Genomic DNA, 26,819 nt, shown 5'->3' on the forward strand with positions numbered 1-26,819 from the left:
AAAAAAAAAAAAAAATTAAAACGAAAAACTTCAGTTGGACAGAACATACCAGAACCAAACATTAAATGGACAGTGAAAACAGGCATTTTCCAAAAACAGTACAAATGTCCAATAAACGGCTACAAAGATGCTCGACCTACAGGTAAGTAGGAAAATGTAAGTTAAAAGAACAATTACAGTCCATGCGCGCTTCTACGGCTTGAAAATCTTTCAAGTTGGATCGTTCCACGTGTTGACACTCCGCAGAATTTTCGAGGGCGTTTTTATATTACATTCGGTTCCTTCAGTTCTTGGTATCTAAGGAAAAGACTCACTCTGGCCAGAGAAGCACATAAAGACTGCTGAGTGTCGCAAGAGGGTAGCAGCGGACAGCTCATAAGGGGGTCTCAAGTATGACCAGATCATCCTTAAAAGGGGTCTGCCAGAGTTCCCCCAAATGGGAGGCAGGATTCCTTTCAGAGAGGGGACTTTGGTTTCTCTGAAATGGCTGAACTTTTATGAAGAGAGTGTGCAATCTAGAAAAAAGAAAAGTTCAAGGCACAGGGATGGGCCCTTTGAGCAGGGTGGGCACATTGGATGTGACGGAGCCATCGGTGACCATCCCCCCCAGGTCCATGACTGCCCTTACCTGGCAGAGCTGCCTCTGGGGAGCCTGACCTGGGCACTGCCATTCTAGGGGCGAGGGGCACTCTAAGCCCAGGGGTCCCAAGTCCCAGCCCACCACCTCCACTTTCCTCCTTCCTCTAGGATGTGCCAAATGGACACCAGGAGCGTTCCCTGAGGGGGGAGTCGAGATAAAGAATGTCAGAGATACAGCATGAGAGTGAGCTCAGTGACATCAGAAATGAGTAAAGATGAGAACTGTCTTCCCAATCCTCCCTGGCTACAGTTCAGAGTAACAAAAACCTGCCAAAGGGCGCCCAAATCTGAGATGACCTGGGGATAAGGAAGGGCAGGGGCTCCCAATATCTCCTTGTGCCTGGTTCTGTGGTAGCCTCACCATCTTAGGATATGCCAGTGTTTCCCTTCTAGGTGCACAGAGCAAAAAACCTAGAAGCTTTCAGTGACACCCCCACATCCCATCACTCAGCAAATCCTGTCTGCTCCACCTCTGCAATACTAATATGCCCAGAATCCCACTTCTCCCTACCTCCACTTCTCCCCCTGGTCCGGCCACCATGCCCCCCACACCTGGACAACCACAGTCTTCTCTTTACCGGACTGGCAGCTTTCACCTTTGCCCCCCATAGTCCGTCGGGGGGGGACCCTAAGTCAGCTCACATCCCTCCTCTGCTCAGAGCCTCCCACGGCTCCTGCCTCGCCCAGAATAAAAGCCAAAGGCCCAGGGCAGCCCACTTTATGTAGGTCTGTATAATACATACATAGGTATATGCCCTTCTTTATGAGATAGAAAAAAATAGGAAGTAACAGAGTGCATTGCACATGGTGACGGCAATTATCATTTAGCGAAACTTTTGTTCTAACCGTATATGTAATACATAATGTATGATGTTAACATTGTGTTATCAAATACATATAATGGGTTTTATATGTTTATAATATATATTAGGTACATAGGATACATCTGTATCTGTAGCTTTTCTTCATGAAAAGGAATACGGTAAGAAGTATCAGACTGCAAGGTACGTATTAAGGGTATTTAGTGAAATTTTCATTCCAATGATACACACACACAACATATACAATGTTATGTTACATATTACATAAAAAGTATTATATACTATGTCACACAATGCATGACTTATGCCATATTTATAATAGAGTGTGAACTGTAAGTTATATAAATACGTACATGGTATAAACTCTGCTTCTCACTGTGGCTTGCCGCCGGGGGTTGAAAGATGAAGACTTTTTTTTTTTTTTTTAAAGATTTTATTGATTTATTTGAGAGAGGAGCAGAGGGAGAGAGACAAGCAGACTCTGAGCGCGGAGCCCGACGCGGGGCTCAATCTCACGACTCTGAGATCATGACCTGAGCTGAAATCAAGAGTCGGGGGCTCAACCAACTGAGCCACCCAGGCGCCCCATAGACTCTTGAGATCCGTGTGCAGTAGGGTTATGGCAGAGTCTTTGGGGGAACGACGCCTGCAGGTGCGGAGGGAAGGAAGCAGAGCTGGGTCTGGAGTAGTTGAGGAGAGACGCAGTCGCCAGTCCTCTGGGGTGCCCAGAGCTGGTAGGAGCCTCCAGAGCTGGGCCAACCAAGACAAGGGCACTTCATTGTTGGTCTTCATTCCCCTGACTCCCCTCACTTACTATATTCCAGGGATCAGTAAACTCTTCGCTCCTGAACCCTCCCACTGGATCAGCCCTTTACGTCTTTACTGCCCAACTCCTGCACGAGACAACAGCTCCGAGACAGTGAGAGCCCTTGTCTTGTTCCTGGCCGACTCCCAGCTACTACAATGGGGCCAGGCATGCAGTACGTGCTAATGAGTTGTCTAACGAGTGGGTGCAGGGCACCCACTCGATTGTCCTTTGGGCACGCTTCCCTCCATCCATTGGGGTCGGGGGCCCAGGCCTGGCCGTTTGAGAGTTACAGTGGCTAGCACAGGGACGGCTATATGGGCAGACGAATCAGGCAGGGGCTTACCGAAGTCCACTTTCTCTAGGGGTGGCTTTCTCCAGGCAAGGGGCTGCCGGAGTGGGAAACCAACAGAGAGGACAACGGAGCCGAGCCGAGCCAGAGATGGGAGAGGCAGAGCCCTCAGGACAGCTGGGAGGCTTTTGTGAGCCAGTGTAAATGGGTTTCTGTTTTTTTCTGCCCTAGTCCTGAGTCCCTCAGGAGGGGAGGAGTCTGGATTCAGTGAGGCCCCTTCTTCCCAAATCACCGCGGGGCAGGCAGGTAACGTTGGAAAAGCAATGTCTGTGAACGGATGTCCCCCCACCGGACTGGGGTGCCATGACGGCAGGGTTGTGGCCGTCTCGCTCCCTGCTGGGACCCCAGCACGACACAGAGCAGGGCGGGGTACACAGTGGACACCTGAAAGTTTCCTGAATGAAAGAATAATTGGAGGACGTTTTTCCTAAGGTTGTAACAGGGGTTTTTTAAAGATTAAAAAAAAACACATCAACTTGCAGACAACCAACTTCATTTATAAATTTATTCTACCCCTCTCCCCAAGTCGCAAATGTATACACAAATTTAGCTAGTAGGAAAGCAGGTAATGAAGCATCCTCCAGTCTCAGCCTCGTGCTTTTTGAGAGGGGATTCTTTGCATTTCCACACACCCTGATCCCACCCAGTGGGTGAAGCCAACGCATCCCACAAGGTCTGGCCACATGGAAGGACATGCAGGGCTGAGTTCTGAGTGTCGGGACGTGACAGTAATACCACCTCAGGGTCAAGATGGTGCAGGGGTTTGGAGCTTGGGCTCTGGTATAGACTGTCCATCTTCTGGTCCCACTCCTGCTTCTTTCCTGCCTGTGTGTCCTTGGGCAGGTGACTCCCCCTTTTTGTACCTCAATTTTCTCATGAAAGAAATGAAGAAAATACTGTTAATGGCCAGTATTTATTGAGATGATGGTATGTCACAGTCGCTTGGCCTCCAGCAACCTGTGCTCCAGAGATGGGTCAGTGCCACAGGGCACCCCCAGGAGTAGCCATGGAAACTGGGCACTGAGCCCTCTCACCTGGCTCCATCCATCACTCCTCCACCCAGTGCTCTCTCTCGGTATCTTCTTCTCATTTATCTACTCAGGTCACTTCCGATTTTATTTTATTTTATTTATTTTTACTTAGAGCACAAGCAGGGGGAGCGGGAGAGGGAGAAGCAGACTCCCCACTGAGCAGGGAGCCCGATGCGGGGCTCAATCCCAGGACCCTGGGATCATGACCTGAGCCGAAGGCAGACGCTTAACTAGCTGAGCCACCCAGGCACCCTCACTTCTGATTTTAAAGACACCTCCACCCAGGACCCACCTCCTCAGCTCCCTCTACAGTCAACTTCTCCCCTACTTCTAGAAGGAATTAAGATGATCTTTCAGGACCCCAGTTTCTTGGTTTTCTGTCTGGGTAGGTGTTGTGTCCAGATCACCCTGCCCGCCCCCACCCCAGCCCCCCGGCGCCCTGGCAGTGAGGTGAGGGAGAGAAGAGTTGAGAGAAAGCCTGCCCCTCCCGCTTCACCTACAGCTTCTTGGAACCCGGCCCAGGTAGAATGGATCTTGGATCTGACCCCATTCATTAAATGCAAAGATTTCAGGTGTGGTCTGGGGCTGCTTGGACCGGAAATTGAGGGCCCCCCACTCTCAACGCTGCCTCTGGGAAATGTCTTGGGCCTCTGTGGAGATCCCTAACCACCCCTCCTCCCCAGTAACTGCCTCCCTGCTCCCCTCTCCCCTACTGGTGCTCTCCAGCACCCTGCACCCCTTTTCCATCTCCTTCCCTGAGCCCTGACCCCCACTCTGCTCTTAATTACTTCACCACCTTGGACAGTCAGTCCCTCATTGGCTTCATGGCCATGGGCAAGTCCCTTTGCTTTCCCTGGGCCTCAGCTTCCCCATCAGGGAGAGCGTTCATAGGATCACTGCCCACTCACACACATCGGCTTCTCTAATTTTAACGAGGCTTGTAACCATTTTGAAGATCCCTATGTCCTCAGACACATCCTAAAGATGACTTCCTCATTCTGGGGCTCTTTTATTCAGGCAACATAACATGGACGGTCTGCAGGACAGAATGCAGACTGGTGGGAGCCACACCCCCACCGCATCAGTGAGATTCCCGGAAGAGACACCCCATAGTAAATGCTGGTTCCTGGACTGTTCCTATCACCCCTGTGGGGAAGGCCACATGTCCCATGGGGTTTGCAAGGGTCCCAGCGTCCTCTTTGGGGTGGGGAGGTGTAGTGGGTTGAATGGTGGCTCCCTAAGAGATATGTCCACACAGTAACCCATGGAACCTGTGACTGTGAGTGTATCTGGGGGAAAAAAAAAACAAAACTCTGTAAATAAGTTAAAGATCCTGAAGTGAAATCATCCTAGGTTTAGGGTGGGCCCTAAATCCAAAGACAAGTGCCTTTATAAGAGACACGAGGAGAAGGCCACATGAAGATGGAGGCAGAGACTAGAGATCTGCAGCCACAGGGCCTCAAGGCAAGGAATGCCTGAAGTCACCAGAAGTTAGAAGAGGCAAGGAAGGATCTTCCCCCAGGGCCCTCGGATGGAGCATGGCCCTGCTGAGTCTTTGATTTTAGATCTGTGGCCTCCAGAACTGCGAGAGAACAGTTTTCTCTGGTTTTAAGCCATCAAGTTTGTGGTCATGTTATGGTAGCCCTAGGAAACTAAGAACGGTTAAGACCAACTGGTGGCCTAGTCTAGTGGGATGGAGGTTGGGCCGAGGGCTCTGGAGGCACGAGGGTCCCACTGCGTGAAGGGGGACAATTGGACCGGTCCAGAGCCCCAGGAGAGAAGGGCAAGGGTACACAGGTCAGCAGATTTGGATGGAACATGAGGAATGTGATGGCAGTGTGCTAAGAGAGGCCACGGAAGAGGACACGTCAGGAAAGGCTCAGGGACTTGGAGGACAGCTAAACAGGGGGACGAGGCTGAAGGGCAGGTTGGATTTAGCCTTAGGCAGGATCCATTTTTCCACCGCAGAGGGGGTGATGGGAGGGCATGCCAGAGAGGACCCTGCACAGACATCCCGGTAGGTTGTGCCAGACTGAAGGACTGGGGGGTGGGGATCTGTTGGAATATTCCACTTGGGGTCTCGTAGGGTGCCACAGATCAGGTTAAGGGGGAAGATATAGCATTCAGTGGATCAAGTGCAAGCCAGGATCCCCCTTGTTTTCCCCTCAAAGAGACTGGCGAAACCCAGCTAGAGCCCCCCTTAGATGCCGGGACAGAAGAGCACTGAACCACACTGCATTTCTGTACAATGGTCTGTGCCGATTCACAAAGCAAAGGGTGGGGGGGAGGTTCCAGGGAAAAGGATGAGTCCCAGGGCAGGGTAACATTTATCACCGAAATGGGGGGCGGAGTGGGGTCACAGCTTGATTGAGCTCAAGTCCAGTCCGTTTTTCCTCCTGCCAGAAGAGCGTGCCTGTTGTCTTCCTGGCTGGGACGGCTCAGGTCCGTGCGGTTTGGGGTTGGGGTGAAGCGCTGAGCACTGTGGTCTGTACCGAGGAGCTAGGGCTGGAGGGCGCTTCGTGGGACCGCTTCACCGGCTGGGGGCTGGCCCCCGCGGAAGGTACGGCGGGTCGGCAGAGGCTAACTGAATCCAAGTGCCATCAAGATCCCGGTGGCTTCCGCGGGGCCAGCGCAGGCGGGGGTGGTGCGGGGAGAAGGCCACACCGGGGCACACACAACCACCGACAAGTTCAGACTTGAGCAGACTCCTGTACCTTGGCCGCGGATACCGCCGGGGACGCGGGCTGCGGGTCCCGGGCGCAGAGCTGGGCGCGCACCTCTCGCATCTGCGCCTGCAGCTCCTCCAGGGCGCTGGGCGCCGGCGCCGCCTGCATCTGCACCTGCAGCGCCTCCAGCGCCAGCGCCAGGCGGCCCACCTCGTCCCGCATCGCGTCCCAGGCGGCGCGCTGCTCCTCCTCCTTGTGACGCTGGTGTGTCTGGTGGCGCCAGTATTCCAGCACCAGGCAGCCGCCGCCCACGACGAAGATGGTGGCCTCGCCCAGCAGCTCGGCGCCCAGCTCGGCGGCCGCGTCCTCGTTCAGCGGCTTGATGACTGTGCCCCGGAAGCCCATGATGCGCATCTTGGTCCGCATCTCCACCCAGTGGTACACTGCGGGGGAAGAGAGGGGTCAGGTCGTGCGCCAGGAGCCCCCTACAAGCCCCACCCCAACGCACTTCGGGCGTCCAGGCTGGAGCAATGGGCACACGACCACCAGAACCACGGGGGGGGGATCGCCTTAAACAAGACCCGCACTGGCCTCGCCCAGCGGTGTTGAGTCACTGGCCTGGGGTGACCCCAGGGTATCTTTTTTTTTTTTTTTAAAGATTTTATTTATTTATTTGAGAGAGAGAGAATGAGAGACAGAGAGCACGAGAAGGAAGAGGGCAGAGGGAGAAGCAGACCCCCTGCTGAGCAGGGAGCCCGATGCGGGACTGGATCCCGGGACTCCAGGATCATGACCTGAGCCGAAGGCAGTCGCTTAACCAACTGAGCCACCCAGGCGCCCCTCCAGGGTATCTTTTTAAATTTCCCAAAGGATTCTGCCAAGCAGCCGGGAATCAGAAACCCTGCCCAGGAAGGGAAGTTCTCAGTCTGGTTGAGGGGTGGGGGGCAGGAAACGCCCCTGTAGGGTTACAAAGAGCTCCCAGGACACAAAGTCCCTGGAAGGTGTACAGATTCAACTGTCAGAGGCTTTAACCTTAGCCCCCTCTGTTCCTCCCCTCAAGCCACCAGCAGGACAGCCAAGCATTCCTCCTTCCCTGACACAGTCGTCCAACCCACTTCTCAGGAGAAAGAACCCCCCCCTCCAATTTCTTTCCGAATCTTCCCCAAATTCAGAGTTAGGGCTGCAGGGTAGGGGGCCCTCCTGGCTCCAAAGAAAAGGCCACTGGCATGTGGGAATGCATGTGAAGCGACTGTGAACAGCAGGTAACCGATCCTCTTGGCAAGTCTGGTGGCTCCCATCCTCCTCGATTTTCACCAACCCTGAGGATGTAGCTAACAGTCTTGGGAGCTCTTCGTGGCGAGGTGCGGGGCACATACCTTGGAAGAGGCTCACGAGCCGACTGCTGCTGCTGGAACAAAAGCTTTCTTGCCTAGCTGCTTCTTTGTGCAGGGAGATTCTCAGCCTCTGAGTCTTAAAAACCAAGGCAGAATTATGCCAGACCATGACTCTCTCCTGCAGTAATTCATATTTGTCCAGGATACACGAAGTCGCTGTCTAGTTCATTTGGAGACTCATGTCCAACACAGCACTTCACTTCTAATGTTTCATAATCATCCACGTAAATGCATAATATATGAAATGTTTTAAATGCATTGTGCACTAGTAATTTTAAGAATCCAGAGGAAGTTATTTGAACATTTATAACCTTATGGTCCCCGGAAATGAAACAAAAATTAAAATTTGGATTTCTGTACATATTTTGGTTGCTGACACATACTTTATTAGACAGAATTCTGCAAGGGAAGTGTAAACAGAAGCTCAAGGACAAAGTTCAAGGAACAATGTGAAATTTCTGACTGTAAAAGAACAGCTTGTTCGTTGTTTTCCCCCTTTAAACCAAGAGTAGCAGGCGCCAAATCACAAGTTACGTGAATTGCATTCGATACTCTGAAGGAAGGATGGCGCCAACTCTGAAAATATCAATATTCATGACACCCCAGAAATTATAGCCTCTGCATCTACTTGAATTCATGGAGAAGTTTTAGCTGTCACCTTGAAAATGCACTAGAGGGTATATAACTTTTCAATGTTTTAAAGGGGCGGAGCAGCAAAAATGTTGGGCTCTGCCTGGAGCCAGCAGTAGGATCTAAGGAGCACAGCCACCCCCCCACCCCCCATCCCCCCACCCGTGAATGCCCGCTGCGGTGCTCACTGTTACCACTAATTGTTACGGAGGCCCTGGTGTTGTGGGGTTCCTGGGGTCCGGGCTGTGCAGACCCCTCCCACACTGAGGTCCTAGCTTCAGGCCAGGCTGGGGTCCACCTGGAGCTCTGTCACCTACTACAAGGACAGCCCACTTTGAGCCGCCTCTGTAAAATGGGGAGGTGATGACCACACGCCAGCCCTGGGATGTCGGGCCGGGGGGCCGGGCCTGTAACTGTCACATGATCCTTCATGTCAGGCCCACAAAGCATAGCGGCCGGAGAGAGGTGAGGGGAGACAGCACCAGCCTCCACTGGCCCCCCTGGGTGAATGTCCCAGCACCCCACTGTGGACAGAGCAGGATGACCTGGGTCAGTGGTCGAGCCTGGGTGTGCAAATGGGAGTGGGCACGAGGGGTGGGGGCACACATACAGGCGTAGGAAATGAAATTGAAGGGTGTGTGTGTGAGAGAGAGAAGGCTTTCAGAGCAGGGGCCGATGGCAGTCTCTCAGATTTGGGGTTCAGGAAACAAGGTCCGTGTGGGAATGGGGGGTTGGCAAGAAGAGGTAGCCATGAGAAGCCAGGATAGGACAAGACTGAGGACAGCACCTGACCCGGGGATCCAACAGGTCCCCAGATGTCTCCCAGACACACTCACTGTGTCCAAACCTGACCCTGGCTCCCCACCCCCAACAGACACTTGTTTCTCCTCCTGGGTCCATCCTGTCACTAGGCCAGAGACTTGGGACTCGGTTGTTCCCCTCCCCCACAGCCTCTCAGCCACGTGCCTGTCTCTGTCTCCTGAATGTCTCTCCCACACCCCCACCCGCTGTCCTGGTCCACGCTCTGTCCCAGCTCTGACCAATGTCCCCTGACCTGACCTCCCTATCCAGGGACCTTTGTCCCTCCTGCCATTCTGTGTATTCCCTTCAGAGCACCTATCACAACTGGGACTGATCTGGTCACCCAGTCACTTGTCTGCACTCTGTCTCCGCGCCGGCCCACGAGCCCCACGAGGGCAGGGCCCGGGGCTGTCCCAGTCACTGCGTGTCCCCAGCACCGGCCAGCAGCAGGCCAGGCACACCAGTGATGCTCAGTATATCCTGCTGAATGTGTCAGTGGGTCCCCGCCCTAGCCTCATGCCCCTGCCCCCGCTATGCTAGGTGCTGGTTAAAACACAACGAAAACACAAAAAACTGCCATCCTTTTCATTACCAAAAGTAACACATCACATGAAAATAAAGTACTCAAACTATAAAGTTAAGAGTCAGAAGCCCTGCACCTGGTCCTGATCCTTGGGCCCACCCCAAACGGTCCCCCAAATCTCACCCTAACCAGCCTTTCTTTCTCGTAGCATCATGGCCCTGACATCTGATAGTAAGCGTACATCGCTCGCCTCTATTTCTGAGTTTTTCACCTGGAAATTTGCTCCTTTTTACACATTTTCTATTGAACCCCCAGCCCTGGTATAAAAGATGAGCATTCTGTCCCCATACAGCCTGTCCTTCCTCCGCCCCTCTGCCTCCCCATTTTTACAGGTGATTTGTATACACTTGTTGTACTATTCACCTGTCACTGTCTTCCTCCTTTTGAGCGCCCCCTCTCCTCCCCCATCCCTAGATCAGATCATTCTTCCATGTTATCGAGGTTGACCCACAGGTTGTTTGATGGCTACAGTAAGGCCCCTTGTACTCTGCGTAAAAAAAAAAATTTTTTTTAATAAACAGCATATACGACGTGATGATCACCGACACACCATCCAGTGTGATGTGATTAAGCTAGAGAGGAGCCCCTTGGGTGGGCTGTGTCATGAAGGGGGCCACCTGGAGGAGAGGGCTCAGCGGCAAGGTCGCATGGTGTCTCTATTCTGATGTTCTATCAAGCCACTGAGAAATCCACCACATGTCAGTCGGCTCTCAGCTGGACAATGATTTTCTAAAACAACTTGGCCTTCCCTCATGTGATATTTCTAAAACTGCAGGTCCTGTCCCACTAGTGGGTAATGCAATCAATTTCAGACTAGCATTAAAAATATGATCAAGAGGAGCGCCTGGGTGGCTCAGTCATTAAGCAGCTGCCTTCGGCTCAGGTCATGATCCCAGGGTCCTGGGATTGAGCCCCGCATCGGGCTCCCTGCTCCACGGGAAGCCTGCTTCTCCCTCTTCCACTCCCCCTGCTTGTGTTCCCTCTCTTGCCGTGTCTCTGTCAAATAAATAAATAAATGAAATCTTTAAAAAACAATATGATCAAGAATATAACAGAAACCATCAGATGGCCCTTGAGGGCATCATGCTAAGAGAACTAAGTCCAAGAAAGGCCAATACGATATAATCTCACTTATATGTGGAATTAAACAACAACCAAAACCAAGCTCATGGATACAAATGAACAGCAACAACAACAAAAACCCCTAGAATATAACAGAAAACATCAAAGGCAATCTTAAGTAGTGAGGACAAGTATGGTTACACAAAACTTTTGTTCTTGTTTTGTATGTGACTGTGTGTGTAACTGGAACACAGTCAAAAGGCTGAAAGCCACTGTCCTAGACTTTGATTGGAATTCCAGTGAACCTACAGATCATTTCTAGGAGAGTGGCATCTCCCCGATGTTGAGTCTTTCAATCCACAATCCACAAATGTAGTATGTTTCCACTTAGTCTCTAACTTTCTCTGCAAGTCTGGGGGCACCCGACTGGCTTGATCAGAACATGTGACTCCTGATCTCAGGGTTGTGAGCTCAAGCCCCATGTTGGGTGTAGAGATTCCTTAAATTAAAAAGATAATGCAGAGAAAGTAATTTTTCTCTGCAAGTCTCTTTGATCATATTTATTCCTAGGTATTGATTTTTTTGACGTTATTATTCATGGTATTTTATTTTGTTTTTTTTTTTTTTAAAGATTTTATTTGTTTGACAGAGAGATACAGCGAGAGAGGGAACACAGCAGGGAGAGTGGGAAAGGGAGAAGCAGGCCTCCCACGGAGCAGGGAGCCCGATGCGGGGCTCAATCCCAGGACCCTGGGATCATGACCTGAGCTGAAGGCAGACGCTTAACGACTGAGCCACCCGGGCGCCCCTATTCATGGTATTTTAAATTCCACTTTCAGGGGCGCCCGAGTGGCTCAGGCGGTGAAGCGTCTGCCTTCAGCTCAGGTCATGACCTCAGGGTCCTGGGATCGAGTCCCGCGTCAGGCTCCCTGATCAACGGAGAGCCTGCTTCTCCCTCTGCCTCTGCACCTTCCCCCACTCATGTTCTCTCTCTCTAATAAATAAAAATATTTTTTTTTTAATAAAATCCTTAAAAAAAAATTCCACTTCCAACTTGGTGGAAGCTGGCATACAGAAATACAACTGAGTTATGTAAATGGGTTTTTTTAACCAATGACCTCACTAAATTCCTTTTTTTCCCTTTTTAATGAAATATAACTTACATAAAACACACAACTAGCAAGTGTAGAGCAGGATGATTTTTTAAAAAACTTCTTTAAGATTTTGTTTTTAAATAATCTCTACACTCAATGTGGGGCTCAGTCTCACAACCCTACGATCAAGAGTCCTACGCTCCACCGACTGAGCATCCCCGATTAAGATCTAGAATATTCCCGTACTCCAAAGGGCTCCCACCCTTAAGCCCTCTTCTGGTCAGTAACCCCCAAACTACTATCTGACCTCCCCTGATAGATATACGTATCCTCTCTAAGTCCTATTCTGACTTCTTCGTAGTAAATTGTTTGTGCTCCCTGTTCTATCCTCTTGTGCTCAGCATTATGTCATGAGATCTCTCGCATTGTCACAGGCTTCCATGGCTCCCTTTTATCACAGAGTAGTCTTCTGCTGCGTGGACGGACCAGTTGGGCCTTCCATGCCCTGCCCATAGGCATTCAGGGTGCCTAGAGTGGCAGCTTTCCCAGCAGTGAAACGGCTGAGTCACAGGACACTGCCTCACCCAGGGGACGGAAAATGGGGAGGCAGCACTCTTCATCCATCAGCTGATTGACTCACACAGCCTGGGATAGAAGCCAGGGCAGGGGGCCTTTTAGCTGGGGTTGTCCGGGGATGTGAAAAGTGCCACAGCTCACTGTTTTTGTTTTTTTTTTAAGATTTTATTTATTTGACAGAGAGAGACAAAGCAAGAGGGAGAACACAAGCAGGGGGAGTGGGAGAGGGAGAAGCAGGCTTCCCCCGGAGCAGGGAGCCCGATGAGGGGCTCGATCCCAGGACCCCGGGATCATGACCTGAGCCAAAGGCAGACGTTTACCGACTGAGCCACCCAGGCACGCCCCAAAGGCAGACTCTTAACTGACTGAGCCACCTAGGTGCCCCACTCACTGTCTTTAGTGAGTTCCTTTGCTGCTGCCTCCCAGGTAAGTTCTAGAGTGTCCAAGGAGCTGCTTTTTCTCTTTTCTTCTTTCTTTCTTTCTCCCGTTCTCTCTCTCCCTCCCTCCCTCCCTTCCTTCCTTTCTTTTGGATTCATATGGTATGTTTTATTAGCTCTCTATTTTCTCTTATCATGGCCGGAATCACAATTGATGCTCTTGAGGTTGTCAATAAATAAAAAGCGGAGAAAAGGTTTGTCACAAAATGAAGTAAAATGTTGGTAGTGAATAAATTTTAATAATGTGGAGACAGACCAGCTCGTTCAATACCAGACAAATTAAAGTACATGGCTCTCTTTTTATTTTTTAAAGATTTATTCATTCACTTTAGAGAGAGCACGAGCAGGAGAGGCAAAGGGAGAGAGAGAACCTCAAGCAGACTCCACACTGAGCGCGGAGCCTGATGCGGGCGGGGCTGGATCTCACAACCCTGAGGTCAGGACCAGAGCTGAAACCAAGAATCGGACCCTCAACCGACTGCACCACCCAGGTGCCCCCAGAGCTCTCTTTTATTTGGTGTGTTTAGTATGTACAAAGTGGAACACTATTTTTATCATCTGATTACAGAAAATATGAATATACTTTCTGTATCCTTGAACTGTGGTGATATCTTTAGAAGACATAAATCTAAATTCTTGAAGGAAATATTCTGATTTAGTTTAGTCTAATTTAAGCTGATGTATAATTATAGAACATGCAAAATGACTTTTTTTTTTCCTATTTCACCCATTCCCTACCCTTCACTTCCCCTCTGGTAACCATGAGTTTGTTCTCTAAAGTTAAGACCAAGGGGCTGCTTTTTTAGCAAGAGGTGTGTCTGTGTGTGTGCTTTAACTTTTCAGTTGAGGAATGATATACAAAAAATGCACCATTAAGTTCAGCTCCATGACTTTTTACACTTCCAGGGGTTCTCAGCTGGGGGCGATTTTGCTCCCTGCTCCCGCCCAGTAGTCCTCCACAAGTTTTGACAACCAAACATATCTCTCGACATTGCCAATGTCCAAGGGAAGGAAGGGTGCAAGGCTTTTTCCATATGGGTATGCAACTGCGCCATTTACTGAACCATCATCCTTCCCCCATGGAGTTGGAGACCTACCTTTGTTGAAAATCCACTTATGTGTGGATCTAATTTTAGACAGTCTATCCTGTCCCGTTGGTCTATTTGTCTATCCTTTACCAATACTCTAGCTTTACAGTTAAGTCTTTAAATCTGATGGTGTAAATCTTCCAACTTTATTCTTCCTTGAGATTTTCTATTCTAGGATCTCTAAATTTCTTATAAATTTTAGAATCAACTTGTTCCTGACAACTAAAAGCATGTGAGGATGTTTACTGAGATTACATTGAATCTATAGTTCAATTCTGAGAGCCTTAATAACATTACTGAGTCTTCCAATCCATGAACAGGGTAATCTCTCTGTTTTGTTGGTTTTTTTTTTTAAGATTTTCTTTGTAAGTAATCTCTACACCCAATGTGGGGCTTGAACTCACAACTCCGAGATCAAGTCGCATGCTACCAACCGAGCCAGCCAGCTGCCTCTTTATCTATTTTTTATAAGTATCTTTAATTCCTCTCAACAATATTTTAGGTTATCACAGTAGAGTTCTTGCACATCTTTTGTCAAGTTTATTTCTAGATATCAGAAGAGTTTTGGTGCTATTGTGAATGGTATTTTATTTTATTTATTTTTTATTTTTTAAAGATTTTTTTTTTTTTTTTGACAGAGAGAGAAAGAGCGGGAGAGGGAACACAAGCAGGGGGAGTGGAAGAGGGAGAAGCAGGCTTCCCGTGGAGCAGGGAGCCCGATGTGGGGCTCGATCCCAGGACCCTGGGATCATGACCTGAGCCGAAGGCAGACACTTAACGACTGAGCCACCCAGGCACCCCGTGAATGGTATTTTAAAATCCACTGTCCAATTGTTAGTTAGCAGCTTACCAAAATACAACCGATCTCTATATATTCATCTTGTATCCAGCAATCTTGACAAAAATTATCTATTTATTTTAATGGTTTGTTTTTAGTCTCTTTTGGCTTCTTTATGCACATAGTCATATCATTTGGCGTCACCAGATTTCCTTTTTTTTAAAAGACTTTAAGTAATTGCTACACTCAACGTGGGGCTCGAACTTACAACCCCAAGATCAGGAGTCACACACTCTACTGAGCCAGCCAGGCACCCCGACTATTCAGATTTTCTGTTTCTTCTTGTGTCAATGTTGTTAAATTGTGTTTCCCCAAGGAAACTGTCCCATTTCCTTTGCATTGCAAAATTTGTTGGCTAAAGTTTATTGGTATCCTTTTGTCATCCTATAGTTAGGATCCATCCAAACTCTGCCCCCAACATGGGGCTTGACCTCATGACCCCAAGAGCAAGAGTCCCATGCTCTACGGAATAAGCCAGCCAGGAACCCCATTATCCAAAAATGATGCCTCATTTTTTCATTCGTTTTAATGGAAACTTATGCTGTTTTTCCCCTTTGAGTAGTATTAATCTTTTCAAAGAACCATCTTTTGGTTTTGTTGCATTTCTCTACTACTTGTCTGCTAATTCCTAGTTGTCCCGCAAGGATGCGGCTCAGGTGTTTCCTTCTTTGGGACTGAGTCAGATGCCCCCTGGGCTCTTACATCTCAGCCCTGATCAATCCTGGGTGTCACTGGTGACATCTGTTTCCCCCACTGGATCATGAGCGCTGCAAGGGCTGCAAGGGCTGCAAGGGCTGGGCTCACCCTTCCATCTCACACCTAAATTCACCTCTGCCAGGGATACCACTCCCCAACTCCTCTTTTCTTACCTCACCCTAATTGATCTTGTAGGTCAGCTGGAGTGCCCCTTCCTCCAGGAAGCCCTCCCTGATCCCTGGGCTGGGTCATACACAATCTCTAATGTTCCCAAAGCTCCCTGGGCTGGCCTCATCACAACACTGTTTATTCTGGGTTAAATTATTTTTAAACTATGATGCAGACTCTCCTTCTTAAAATAGTTATATAAAGATGTTTCAACCAGGGGCACCTGGGTGGCTCAGTCGTTAAGCTTCTGCCTTCGGCTCGGGTCATGATCCCAGGGTCCTGGGATTGAGCCCTGCATGGGGCTCCCTGCTCTGCGGGAAGCCTGCTTCTCCCTCTCCCACTCCCCCTGCTTGTGTTCCCTCTCTCACTGTGTCTCTCTCTGTCAAATAAATAAATAAAATCTTCCAAAAAAAAAAATATATATGTTTCAACTAGCCTTATGTATCTTACCAGCCCCAAAGGCTGGTTTCACTGCTTTCAAGTTCCTTGAGGCCTCTGGCAAATTCTCCCTGCTGCAGGGGTAACTTATTTGTCACTGCCTGGAAACTGCACTGTGAGCTCCTTAAGAGCAGCAGGTTCCCAGAAATACCCAGCCCAGAACTGGCATCAGGAAGGCACCAGGGAGTGTTCAATGAATGGATGAACAGCCCATCTTTCCTTGAAGGTTCCTCAAATTTGCTGCGTATAACGTCATTATTAGCATCCAAATTTTGTCAAAACATTCTTGTCTGTTACTGATTTTATACTTTTACTAAAGTTTGATGTTTAGCTTGCCTCCAAAGAATCAAAAGAATGCTGCTTTTCCAGAGGGGGAGAGGATGGGACAGGTTGCTTTAGCCTTGGAAAAGGCAATACTCATCTAACCTGTTCATCAGCCCTTAGTCACCCTGCAGGGACTTCTAACAACACTCCCCCCCCACTCCCCCCACCCCGCCTTGCGTGCTGTTTTCACTTCCTGCCTGTGCACCTGATAAAAGAGGCACGCAGGCCACATTCTGCCATTTGGCTGTGGGCAAAGGAGTGCTCTTCTCTAAGCCTTATTAGTTCATCTTCAAAATGAGGACCCTTCTACCTGTGGGCCAATACTGCTGAAATAATGAAATGAGATCACGCAGAAACCTCTCAGTTCAGGGCCAGGCTTAATAAAAGGCAGCAAGGCTTCTGGAGTCATACAGACCTGGACTCAAATCTTGGCTCTCTCACTTTCTGGATGCGCCAGCTGAGCCTGAGTTCCCCCATCAGTAAACTGGGGATCAAAATATCCAACTGTCAAGACTGGGAGAATGGCAATGAGAGACTAAGTGAGAAATCGCTCAATTTAGTAAATGTGAATCTAGCAACCTCTTTCTGACTCCTGTTTGGAATTTTATTCCTGGAAATATGTCCTACCCACTGGTCTGAGCTCGGATCTTGGGCTACATAAAATAGTTTTCGGTCTCCTCACTGGTCTCTGTGTCCTAGTCTTGTTCCCTTTGAGCTGTCCTTTGATCCCAGCTCAGACATCCCCTCCTCCATGAAGCCTGCCCTGATTCCCAGAGCCCTGGGCTCCCCTGCCAAAGCTCTGACCGCTCTGGGTAATCACTGTGTGGTGACAAACCTATCTCCCCAACTGGACTGTGAGCCCCATGAGGGCAGGGCTTGGGGCTGACTCATCACTGCAGTGTCCCCCGCCCTGGCTGGGGCACAGAGCAGGTGTTCAATGAAAGGGCTGATCTGTGTAAGTCCACAGGAGGTAGCCATGGACCATGGGCATAGCTCCTTCTCACCTGGCTCTACCCATGCCCCTCCTGCTTTCTAGCTCATCTGTCCCCTCAACACAAGGAGGCACTGCACAGCACCCACTCCTCTGGGAGGTGTTTGCTTCTCTTGGTTCCAGTCCCTCACCCCTCAGGCTGCCCCATTTGCCCATCTGTCTCCTGCGAGAACCCTTTCCTTGGCCTTAGGGGCTGGTATTTCTCAGGACACTGCTGCCCAAGGTCCTCTTCTTATTCAACCATCACATCCCCACTTAGACCCTCCTGACACCAACTCCAGGGCTTGATCTCCCTCTTCAGCCCCAGAGTTCCAGGCCCTGGGCACCTCGGACTCCCCCAGCCACAGCACAATGGCTGACCAGGCCCCAGGAGTTTTCCAGGGGAAAGGAAGCCTATGTTAACCCACTGAGTCCATCAAAATGAAGTACTTGGCCACAGCTAACCACTGTGAAAGTGTTTTCCTAAGCATGGAACTGCAGGTGGCTGGAATGTAGCTCTTTCCTCAGGAAACTGTGCTGCGAAGACAAGGACCCCTCTTCCTCCACAGTGGGGGCTAGGCGCCTCCAGAGCTTATGGACACGGGACAGGACCAAGCACTTCTTCCCCACTACTGGAAACCCGTCTGCATGCACACAGTGACTGCTTCCTCGTAAAATAAAGGGAAAGTGTTCCTAATATGGGCCATCACTCCGCTGTGAGCAATGAAAGAGTCATCGTAACCACACTGCCTACTAAGTGTACCTACTACTCATCTAGCCCGGGGTGATGGAAGGGCCATGACAGGGACACTAGGTACTGAACTGTTAAACATGATGTCACAGGTAACGGGAGAGTTAATTGTTTGAGAGGGAAGCTCTTTTTTTTAAGTATGGGGGGAATAAAAGCACTAAAACCTTATCTTCCCTATTAGGAAGTCAACAGTTAATAAAAAAAAAAAGGAAAAATTTAAAAACTAGGTGTGTTAGCACCTTCTTTAGACATATAGTGGTAGGGGCGCCTGGGTGGCTCAGTCGGTTAAGCGTCTGCCTTCGGCTCAGGTCATGATCTCAGGGTCCTGGGATCGAGCCCCACATCGGGCTCCCTGCTCGGCAGGAAGCCTGCTTCTCCCTCTCCCAATCCCCCTGCTTGTGCTCTCTCTCTCTGTGTCAAATAGATAAATAAATAAAAGAAATATGGTGGTAAACACAAAAAACAGCTGAAAGAGTTAAAGTTACCTGTGGGGAGCAGGAATTGAGGTGGGGAAGGAAATGGCTGCATTTTCTTCTTTTCCTTTTTAAAAATTTTATTTATTTAAGTAATCTCTACACCCCACCTAGGGCTTGAATTCAGGATCCTGAGATCAAGAGTCGCACGCATGCTCTTCTGACTGAGCCAGCCAGGCGCCCCTGGCATTTTGTTCTTTTTATCATAAATCACAGATGTATTTGACTCTTTAAACTAAGTACTTATACTCCTTTGACAACATTAGTAATTAATGTAATGTTTAAAACAGAAACACATTTTTAAAAAACCTGCCCAAGCCAAACAATCCATCCAAAAGCAACAGAATACACATTCTTCTCAGGGCGCCTGGCCGGCTCAGTGGGTAGAGTACGTGACTCTTGATCTCAGGGTTGTGAGTTTGAGCCCCATGCTGGGTGTGGGAGATTACTTTAAAAATAAAATCTTAAAAAAAAAAAAAAAGAATACACTTTCTTCTGAAGTGCACATGGAACACTGTGCATCACGTCCACTTCCAGGGGCAACTCAGACCCTCCTATGACCCCCAAGATCATACGTTAGGCCACAAAAAAGTTTAAACAAATTTAAGAAGTCTGAAATCATATCAAGCATCTTTTCTGACCACAGTGGTATAAAACTAGAAATCAGTTACAAGAAGAAAACTGAGAAATTCATAAATACATCAACATGAAACATGCTACTGAACAACCACGAGCCAATGAAGCAATCAAAAAAGAAATGAAAAATACCTTGAGACAAATGAAAATGGAAATACAATGTACCAAAACTTATGGGATGCAGCAAGAGCAGTTCTAAGAGGGAAGTTCCCAGCAATAAACACCTAGAGCAAGAAACAAGAAAAAAAAATTTTTTTTGAAAGATTTTATTTTTAAGCAATCTCTACACCCAACATGGGGCTCGAACTCACAACCCCGAGGTCAAGAGTCTCATGCCCCTCTGACTGAGCAGCCAGGGGCCCCGAAACAAGAAAAATTTCAAACCAACAACCTAACTTTATACATTAAGGAACCAGAAAAAGTGGAGAGCCCAAAGTTGGCAGAAGGAAGGAAATGACAACGATCAGAGCAAAAATAAATGAAATACAGACTAAAAAGGCAATATAAGAGACAAGGAAAACCAAGAGCCGGTTCTTTGAGAAGATAAACAAAATTATAAAACCTTTAGCTAGACTCACCATGAAAAAAAGAGCAAACACAAAATCAGACCCAAAAGACAAGACGTTACAACTGATACCACAGAAATACAGACTACTCCAAATAATTATGTGTCAACAAATTGAACAACCTGAAATGGATAAATTCCTAGAAACATACAACTTTCCAACACGGAACCATGAAGAAATAGAAAATCTGACTAGAACGATTATCAGTAAGGAGATTGAATCAGTAATCAAAAACCTCTCAACAAACAAAAGGATAAGAAATAACAAGTGTTGGCGAGGATGTGGGGGAAAAGGGAATCCTTGTGCTCTGTTGGTGGGAATGTGAATTGGGGCAGCCACTATGGAAAACAGTATGGAGATTCTTTAAAAAATTGAAAATAGAACTACCCTATGATCCAGCAATTCCACATCTGAGTATTTATCCAAAGAAAACAAAAATACGAATTCTAAAACATATATGTGCCCTGTGTTCACTGCAGCATCATTTAAAATAGCCAAGGTATGGAAACAACCGAAGTGACCATCGACAGATGAATGGATGAAGAAAATGTGGTTAAGCGTGTCAGATACGGGCAATGGGATATGATTCAGCCATAAAAGAATGAAATCTTGCCATCTGCAACAACATGGATGGACCCTGAGGACATTATCCTAAGTGAAACACATCAGAGAAAGATAAGTACTATATGATCTTTCTTGTAGGCGGAATCCAAAACAAAAGCCAAAAAAAAAAAAAGTTCATAGATACGGAGAACAGACTGGTGGTTGCCAGAAGTAGAGGGCAGGGGGGAGGCCAGTCGGTGAAGAGAGTTCAGAGGAACTTCCAGTTATGAAATAAACAAGTCATGGGGGGGGGCGGTCCATGTACAGCACAATGACTACAGTTAATAATACTGTTCTGCGAATTTGCAAGCTGCTTAAAGAGTAAATCTTAAAAGTTCTCATGAGGAAAAAAATTCTATAACTACACATGGTGACAGGTATCAACTAGACTTACTGTGGAGACCATTTTGCAATACACACAAATATCGAATCATCATGTTTTATACTTGAAACTAATATAATGGTGTTATGTCAATTACACCTCAATGTAACACAAAACAAAACAAAACAACTTGTCCAAGCCAGAAAGGTAAACACTGCATTTGGGTTTCCAGGCCTCTGCCCTGATTTCTGGTCCCAACCTCATGCATGTTCCATACCCGAAGTCACCATATTAAAATGACCATCGGATCAAGGTACTCTCCAGCTTAAAATCCTTCAGTGGCTTCTACTGACCCTAAGATAAAGTCCAGACTCCTTAAAATGACCTACAGGTCCCATATGATCAGCATATCTTCTACTACCAGTCCTCCATATGTGCAGAATTACTTTCAGTGTTCAAAACATTTTTATATGTGTGCTCCCTCTGCCCAGGGCTCAGTTTAGGGGCCTCTCCTCCAGGAAGCCCTCCCTGACCCCTAGGCTAGGTCAGGTGCCCCTCTGGGTTCTCCCAGCCTCCTGAGCTCCATAGCCCGGGTATGCTCACTTGGGGCCATCACTGTCTAAGGAGTCTGTCTCCTCCAACAGACTCTTGAGTACCAAGACAGTGGGACAGGGCTGTCTGGGTTGCTGTTGCGTCCCCAGAGCTGCCCAGCACAAAACTGGACCCAGAGTGAGCACTCAGAAGGTTCAGGGAATGACAAAAAGAAATGAAGGAAACACACCAAAAATTAACTTTTGGTTATTAGTCAGCACTAGTATATAGAGGGTGCTTTTTTTTTCTTATCTATATATATATTTTTTTAAAGATTTTATTTATTTATTTGAGAGAGAGAGAATGAGAGAGAGGGGGGAGGGTCAGAGGGAGAAACAGACTCCCCGCCTAGCAGGGAGCCCGATGCGGGACTTGATCCAGGGACTCCAGGATCATGACCTGAGCCGAAGGCAGTCGCTCAACCAACTGAGCCACCCAGGCGCCCTCTTACCTATATTTTAAATTTTTTCTACAATAAACATGGATTGCTCCTCTATTTCTACAATAAACATGGGAAAATGCTAATTGTATAGCCTTGGAACCACAGTTCTGATTGTAGGAGTTTATCACTTTCTTCTCTAAGAAAGAAAGCATGGATTTATTATCATTTTTTTAAGATTTTATTTATTTATTTGACAGAGAGAGACACAGCGAGAGAGGGAACACAAGCTGGGGGAGTGGGAGAGGGAGAAACAGGCTCCTCGCTGAGCAGGGAGCCCGACGCGAACTCGATCCCAGGACCCCGGGATCATGACCCGAGTCAAAGGCAGATGCCTAACCGACTGAGCCACCCAGGCACCTCCAGGAGGTATGGGTTTATATAAAGTATAGGAAGATACAAGAGAAACATACCCCTCCCCCCAACATGCCTGGCCCATTTAGCAAGGAGCTTCCTTCAACTTCCAGGCCAGGGACCTGCTCTGCCCTCAGCCACTAGTGGAGAGGGATGCAATCTGGCACCAGCCACCCGAGGGGCTGACCTACAGGACTGCTGGGGCTCCGCGGAGGGGAACGTACAGGGGCCTTGTAGGGCGAGAGGCACATGAGAGGTGCATGGCACTATCTGGTGACCCAAAGGTCTTAGGGCCACTTGACAAGGTCACTGTGAATAACCTTCATCGGGATGATGGGTTTTTGGGATGTTAACCGGGAAGTATCTCAGTTGGGATGTGAGGAGCCTCTGGATCTCTGTCAGGAAGCTCTGCCCCTACAGAGTGGGTGTGTATCAGCAGGGCAGTGGGCTCTGCCGGCAGCCAGTGCACTGGGGCCCAGGGCCTGCTCCAGCTAGACAGAGAAACTGGTTCCTCAGCTCGGGTGCTGGGCCCCTACACTCACCCGTTGACCCCTGCACCCAGCCCTCACTCTCCTTTCCCTTGAAATCCCTTGCCTCCCGCTGTGGCTGCTCTCTGATGGATTACCTGTGCCGGGCCCTGCCCTCTCTGAGCCTAGAACCCGAAGCTGGGTACAGGGGTGAGGCGGTGTGAAGGCTGGGATCTTCTGAGGAGAGGCGAACATGTGACGTGGGGTGGGGGACGACAGTCCGAGCAGGAGTTTTTAAACTGCAGGTCTATGATCATAAGCTGCAAAACTGATCTTGTGTGTGATGACCAGCATCTCTTTCCAGAAAAAAAAAATTAAATACACACTGTATAATTCCAATTATATAAAATTCTGGAAAATGCAAACTAATCTCCAGCAGGTCAGTGGTGGCCAGGAGGTCGGGGAGCGGGGAGAGGGGCTGGGATTAGAAGGGGCACAAGGATACTTTGGGGGTGTCGGATACGTGCACTCTCTAGACTGTGGTGATAGTTTTGTGAGTATACATGTTGATCAAAACTTATCAAATTGTGGGGCGCTGGGCTGGCTCAGTTGGTTAAGCATCCGACTCTTAATTTTGGCTCAGGTCATGATCGCAGGGTCATAGGAACGAGCCCTACATTGGGCTCTGCGCTCAACACACAGTCTGCTTGAGATTCTCTCTCTCTCCCCCTCCCCGCTCGAGCTCGCGCGCTCTCTCTCAAATAAATAAAATCTTAATAAAAGCTTAGCAAATTATACACTTTAAATATGTGCTGTTTGCTGTATGTCAGTTATACTTCAATGAAGCCATAAAATATAAAAGAAACAGAAGGGAATAAAAGAGAACCGGATGGACTACGCCAGCCAGGAAGGAAGAGGGGCTGGTGCTGGCAGGGGGATGAGGAGCAGTTCCCAGAAGGGAGATAAGAGCTGCACTTGAGCCTGTTTGAGGAAAGCCTCCCAGGGGCTCGGAAGGCCTGGACTTCTGAGGAATGCACTCAGCCGCTCTGCCTCTCGTCTGCCCAGCCTGCGCTCGGAGCCTACAGACCCTGGCCCCCGCGGCCGCTCGGGCTGGCTTTCCAACCGCGAGCCCAGCCATCTCTCTGCAGGCCGTGAGCCCGTTCCTTCAGCTGCTGCTTCTCCTGCCTGATGGAGGTTTTGTGCAATTCGGTGGCTTCTGTCAACTGACACACTCTTTCAGTTTGCCTACCATCAAGGGGAGGTTCTTGTCGGCAACGAACGGATTTTTCGCCCATTGCAACCCGAAGTTTTACGTACACCTTCCTCTCCCTAGAGTTCACTTGTGCCACTAAGTGTATAAATGTATGAGGGAACTGAGCACCCCCTAGATGCTCTGATGGTTTAATCTACTCCACGCCACTTGAGCTTCACGTTCCAGAAATGCCGACACAAGGCTAGCATACTTAGGCTCGGTATTTAATGGCGAAACGTAGATCCGTTCAACAAAACAGGAAAACTATTAAACAAAGAGACGAAAGAGCTGAACTTGAGTGAGGAGAGGAGAGGGGTCCCAGGGCAGCCCGTGCATGGTGCTGGTGACCCACACCGAGGCCTGGGCCCCAGGGCGGCATGCAGGGCTGCTTCGGGCAGCTCCCAGTGGGCCCGCGCAGCTGAGATGGAGTCCTGGCCATCCCCAAGGTCAATGCTGAGTCAGAATACGACGACTGCAGGAAATACAACGGGAAGAACGACTGAGACCTGGGAAGCATCCTCCCCTCCACCCCCACTCCTCCTCTCTCCTCTTAAGCCTTCCATTTTTTTTTTTTGATAATTTTTAAAAAAGATTTATTTATTTATTTCAGAGAGAGAGAGAGAAAGAGCATGCACAAGCAGGAGGGGCAGAGGGAGAGGGAGAATCTCAAGCAGACTCCACGCTCAGGATGGAGCCCAACATGGGGCTCGATCTTACGACCCTGAGATCATGACCTGAGCTGAAACCAAGAGTCAGACGCTCAACTGACTGCACCTCCCAGGCTCCCCCTAAACCTTCCATTTTTGAGGACTCGGGACATACCCAGTGGCCCCTTCTTTCCAAGAATCTAGGTTATAGGTTCCAGGTTCCCACAGTGTGACCTTGGGTAAGTCACTCCGGTACTCAGGCTCCTTGTCTGCAAAAAAGACCTAACCGGAGAAGCTTCCAGCTCTGGTTGTGGGGAAAGGATGATGGCCTAACGGCCAGGGAAGATGAAGCATGCAGTTCTGGAACCCCTTACCCAGAGTTCTTTGTGGCACAGGAGACTTCCTTCTGTTAGCAAGTGCACAGGCTGAGCTGAAGGCCCCAGGCTTCTGAGTTCACCCCAGTGTGGTGTAGGAACTTCTCTCTGCACCTCCTCCTTCCTGGCAATTCTCCTGAGCTGGGAGCCTCTCCCCAGTCATCCTCATTGCACCTGAGAGGCAATAGGTCCAAGAGAGTAAAGTTGGGCGTTCAAGGATGTTTGCCACAGTGAGGCTGAGAGCAGTGTGAAGTGGGGAAAGAACCCAACTGGCTGGAAGCAGACGATTCCCTGTTCCTGCACGCGAGAGTCCCCTGTGGCTGGTCCTTCCTGTCCCGTGAGGCTGCAGTGCTCTAAAGGGTACTTCTCCAAGTGCCCTGCCACATAGGCCCAGGATGTGTGAGAGGGGAACAATGAGACGCATCCTCCAGGATTTGCAAGACGGAAGGAGAAAGACCGGGCCCCCCAACTGCGCTTTGGCTGGGTTCTGCAGGCAAGGCTGGCCTGGGGACAGTCGCGGTTTCCCAGGTGAACTTCCAGTGTCCTATCACCAACTTCGTGGATGTCGTGGCTTTTGGCCCCTGGACGGCATTACGTTGATGTGTTTTTCAACGCAACGTTTAAGTGGGCAGCCTCAAAGGCAGCGGCTCCCGTGGTTGGTCAGTCCTGCAGTGTCATTCTGGAGGCCTGGCCAAGAGCCGATTCATCCAGCCCTTCTGATGACTGTGCGAGCCTCACTCTCTGCATTAAATTGCATTCTGCCTAATTTATTTTGAAATGCAGCAAAAATAAGATGGATTGGGGCACCTGGGTGGCTCAGTCATTAAGCGTCTGCCTTTAGCTCAGGTCATGAGCCCCGCATCGGGCTCCTTGCTCAGTGGGAAGCCTGCTTCTCCTTCTCCCACTCCCCCTGCTTGTGTTCCCTCTCTCTCTGTCAAATGGATAAATAAAATCTTTAAAAAAATAAAAACTAAAATAATTTAAAAAATAAGATGGATCAATGGATGGATAGTGGGATGGACCAATGCACTGAAGTGTGATAAAGTAAGCACAGAAGGGGCGCCTGGGTGGCCCAGATGATTAAGCATCTGCCTTCAGCTCAGGTCATAATCCCAGGGTCCTGGGATTGAGACCCACATCGGGCTCCTGGCTCAGCAGGGAGCCTGCTTCTCCCTCTCCCTCTGCCTCTCCCCCTCCTCATGCTCACTCTCTCTCTCTGTATCTCTGTGTCTCAAATGAATAAATAAAATCTTTAAAAAAAAAAAAAAGCAAGCACAGTAAAATGTTAGTGGGAGATCTCTGTGGTGGGTATGAGGATGTTCAATTTAAAATTCTTTCAGTGAGGGGCATCTGGGTGGCTCAGTTCGTTAAGCGTCTGCCTTAGGCTCAGGTCATGATCCCAGGGTCCTGGGATCGAGCCCCACATCGGGCTCCCTGCTCAGCAGGAAGCCTGCTTCTCCCTCTCCCACTCCCCCTGCTTGTGTTTCCTCTCTCGCTGTCTCTCACTCTGTCAAATAAATAAATAAAATCTTAAAAAAAATAAATAAGTAAAATAAAATTTTTTCAATGCTGGGGCCCACGGGTGGCTCAGTCGTTAAGCGTCTGCCTTCAGCTCAGGTCATGTTCCCAGGGTCCTAAGATCGAGCCCCGCATCGAGTTCCCTGCTCCGTGGGAAGCCTGCTTCTCCCTCTCCCACTCCCCCTGCTTGTGTTCCTGCTCTCGCTATCTCTCTCTCTGTCAAATAAATAAATAAAATCTTTAAAAAAATAAATAAAATAAAATTCTTTCAATGCTGCTGTATGTTCAAAAATGTTCATAATAAAATGTTGATGAGAAAAATCCTTTCTTGTTAGAAGAGCCAGAATGTTTTCTTTTTCAGGCGACCCCTGATGATGCAGTGGACCTCAGAAATGATGAGAGCTCTCTAAGGC

The 26,819-nt window shown here is 48.9% G+C and overlaps 1 protein-coding gene and 1 long non-coding RNA gene across 4 annotated transcripts in view; both read right to left on the reverse strand.

Moving 5' to 3' along the window:
- OPA3 (outer mitochondrial membrane lipid metabolism regulator OPA3) overlaps positions 1–26,819 on the reverse strand; it is a 60,957-nt gene that overhangs the window by 16,046 nt on the left and 18,092 nt on the right. Inside the window, exons 1-2 of one of the 3 annotated variants that reach the window (XM_031033745.2) lie at positions 7,691–8,475; positions 3,109–6,757 (exon numbers count right to left, since the gene is read on the reverse strand). The exons of 1 other annotated variant lie outside the window; for it this stretch is intronic. In XM_031033745.2, the coding sequence (XP_030889605.2) occupies positions 6,339–6,757; positions 7,691–7,817 (546 nt within the window). In that variant the 5' untranslated portion in view covers positions 7,818–8,475 and the 3' untranslated portion in view covers positions 3,109–6,338. Of the gene's footprint in view, positions 1–3,108; positions 6,758–7,690; positions 8,476–26,819 lie in introns of those variants that run through there. One more of the 3 variants, XM_006738534.3, reaches the window with a different exon arrangement.
- On the reverse strand, positions 21,619–24,882 carry LOC145717617 (uncharacterized). The gene is made up of 2 exons (XR_014140958.1): positions 24,690–24,882; positions 21,619–22,971 (listed from the first exon to the last, which is right to left on the reverse strand). It is a non-coding gene; the product is annotated as an uncharacterized LOC145717617 (long non-coding RNA).

This window comes from Leptonychotes weddellii, chromosome 16 (genome assembly GCF_054177405.1).
Source record: "Leptonychotes weddellii isolate Sample4059 chromosome 16, ASM5417740v2, whole genome shotgun sequence".
In the NCBI taxonomy this organism is placed as follows: domain Eukaryota; kingdom Metazoa; phylum Chordata; class Mammalia; order Carnivora; family Phocidae; genus Leptonychotes; species Leptonychotes weddellii.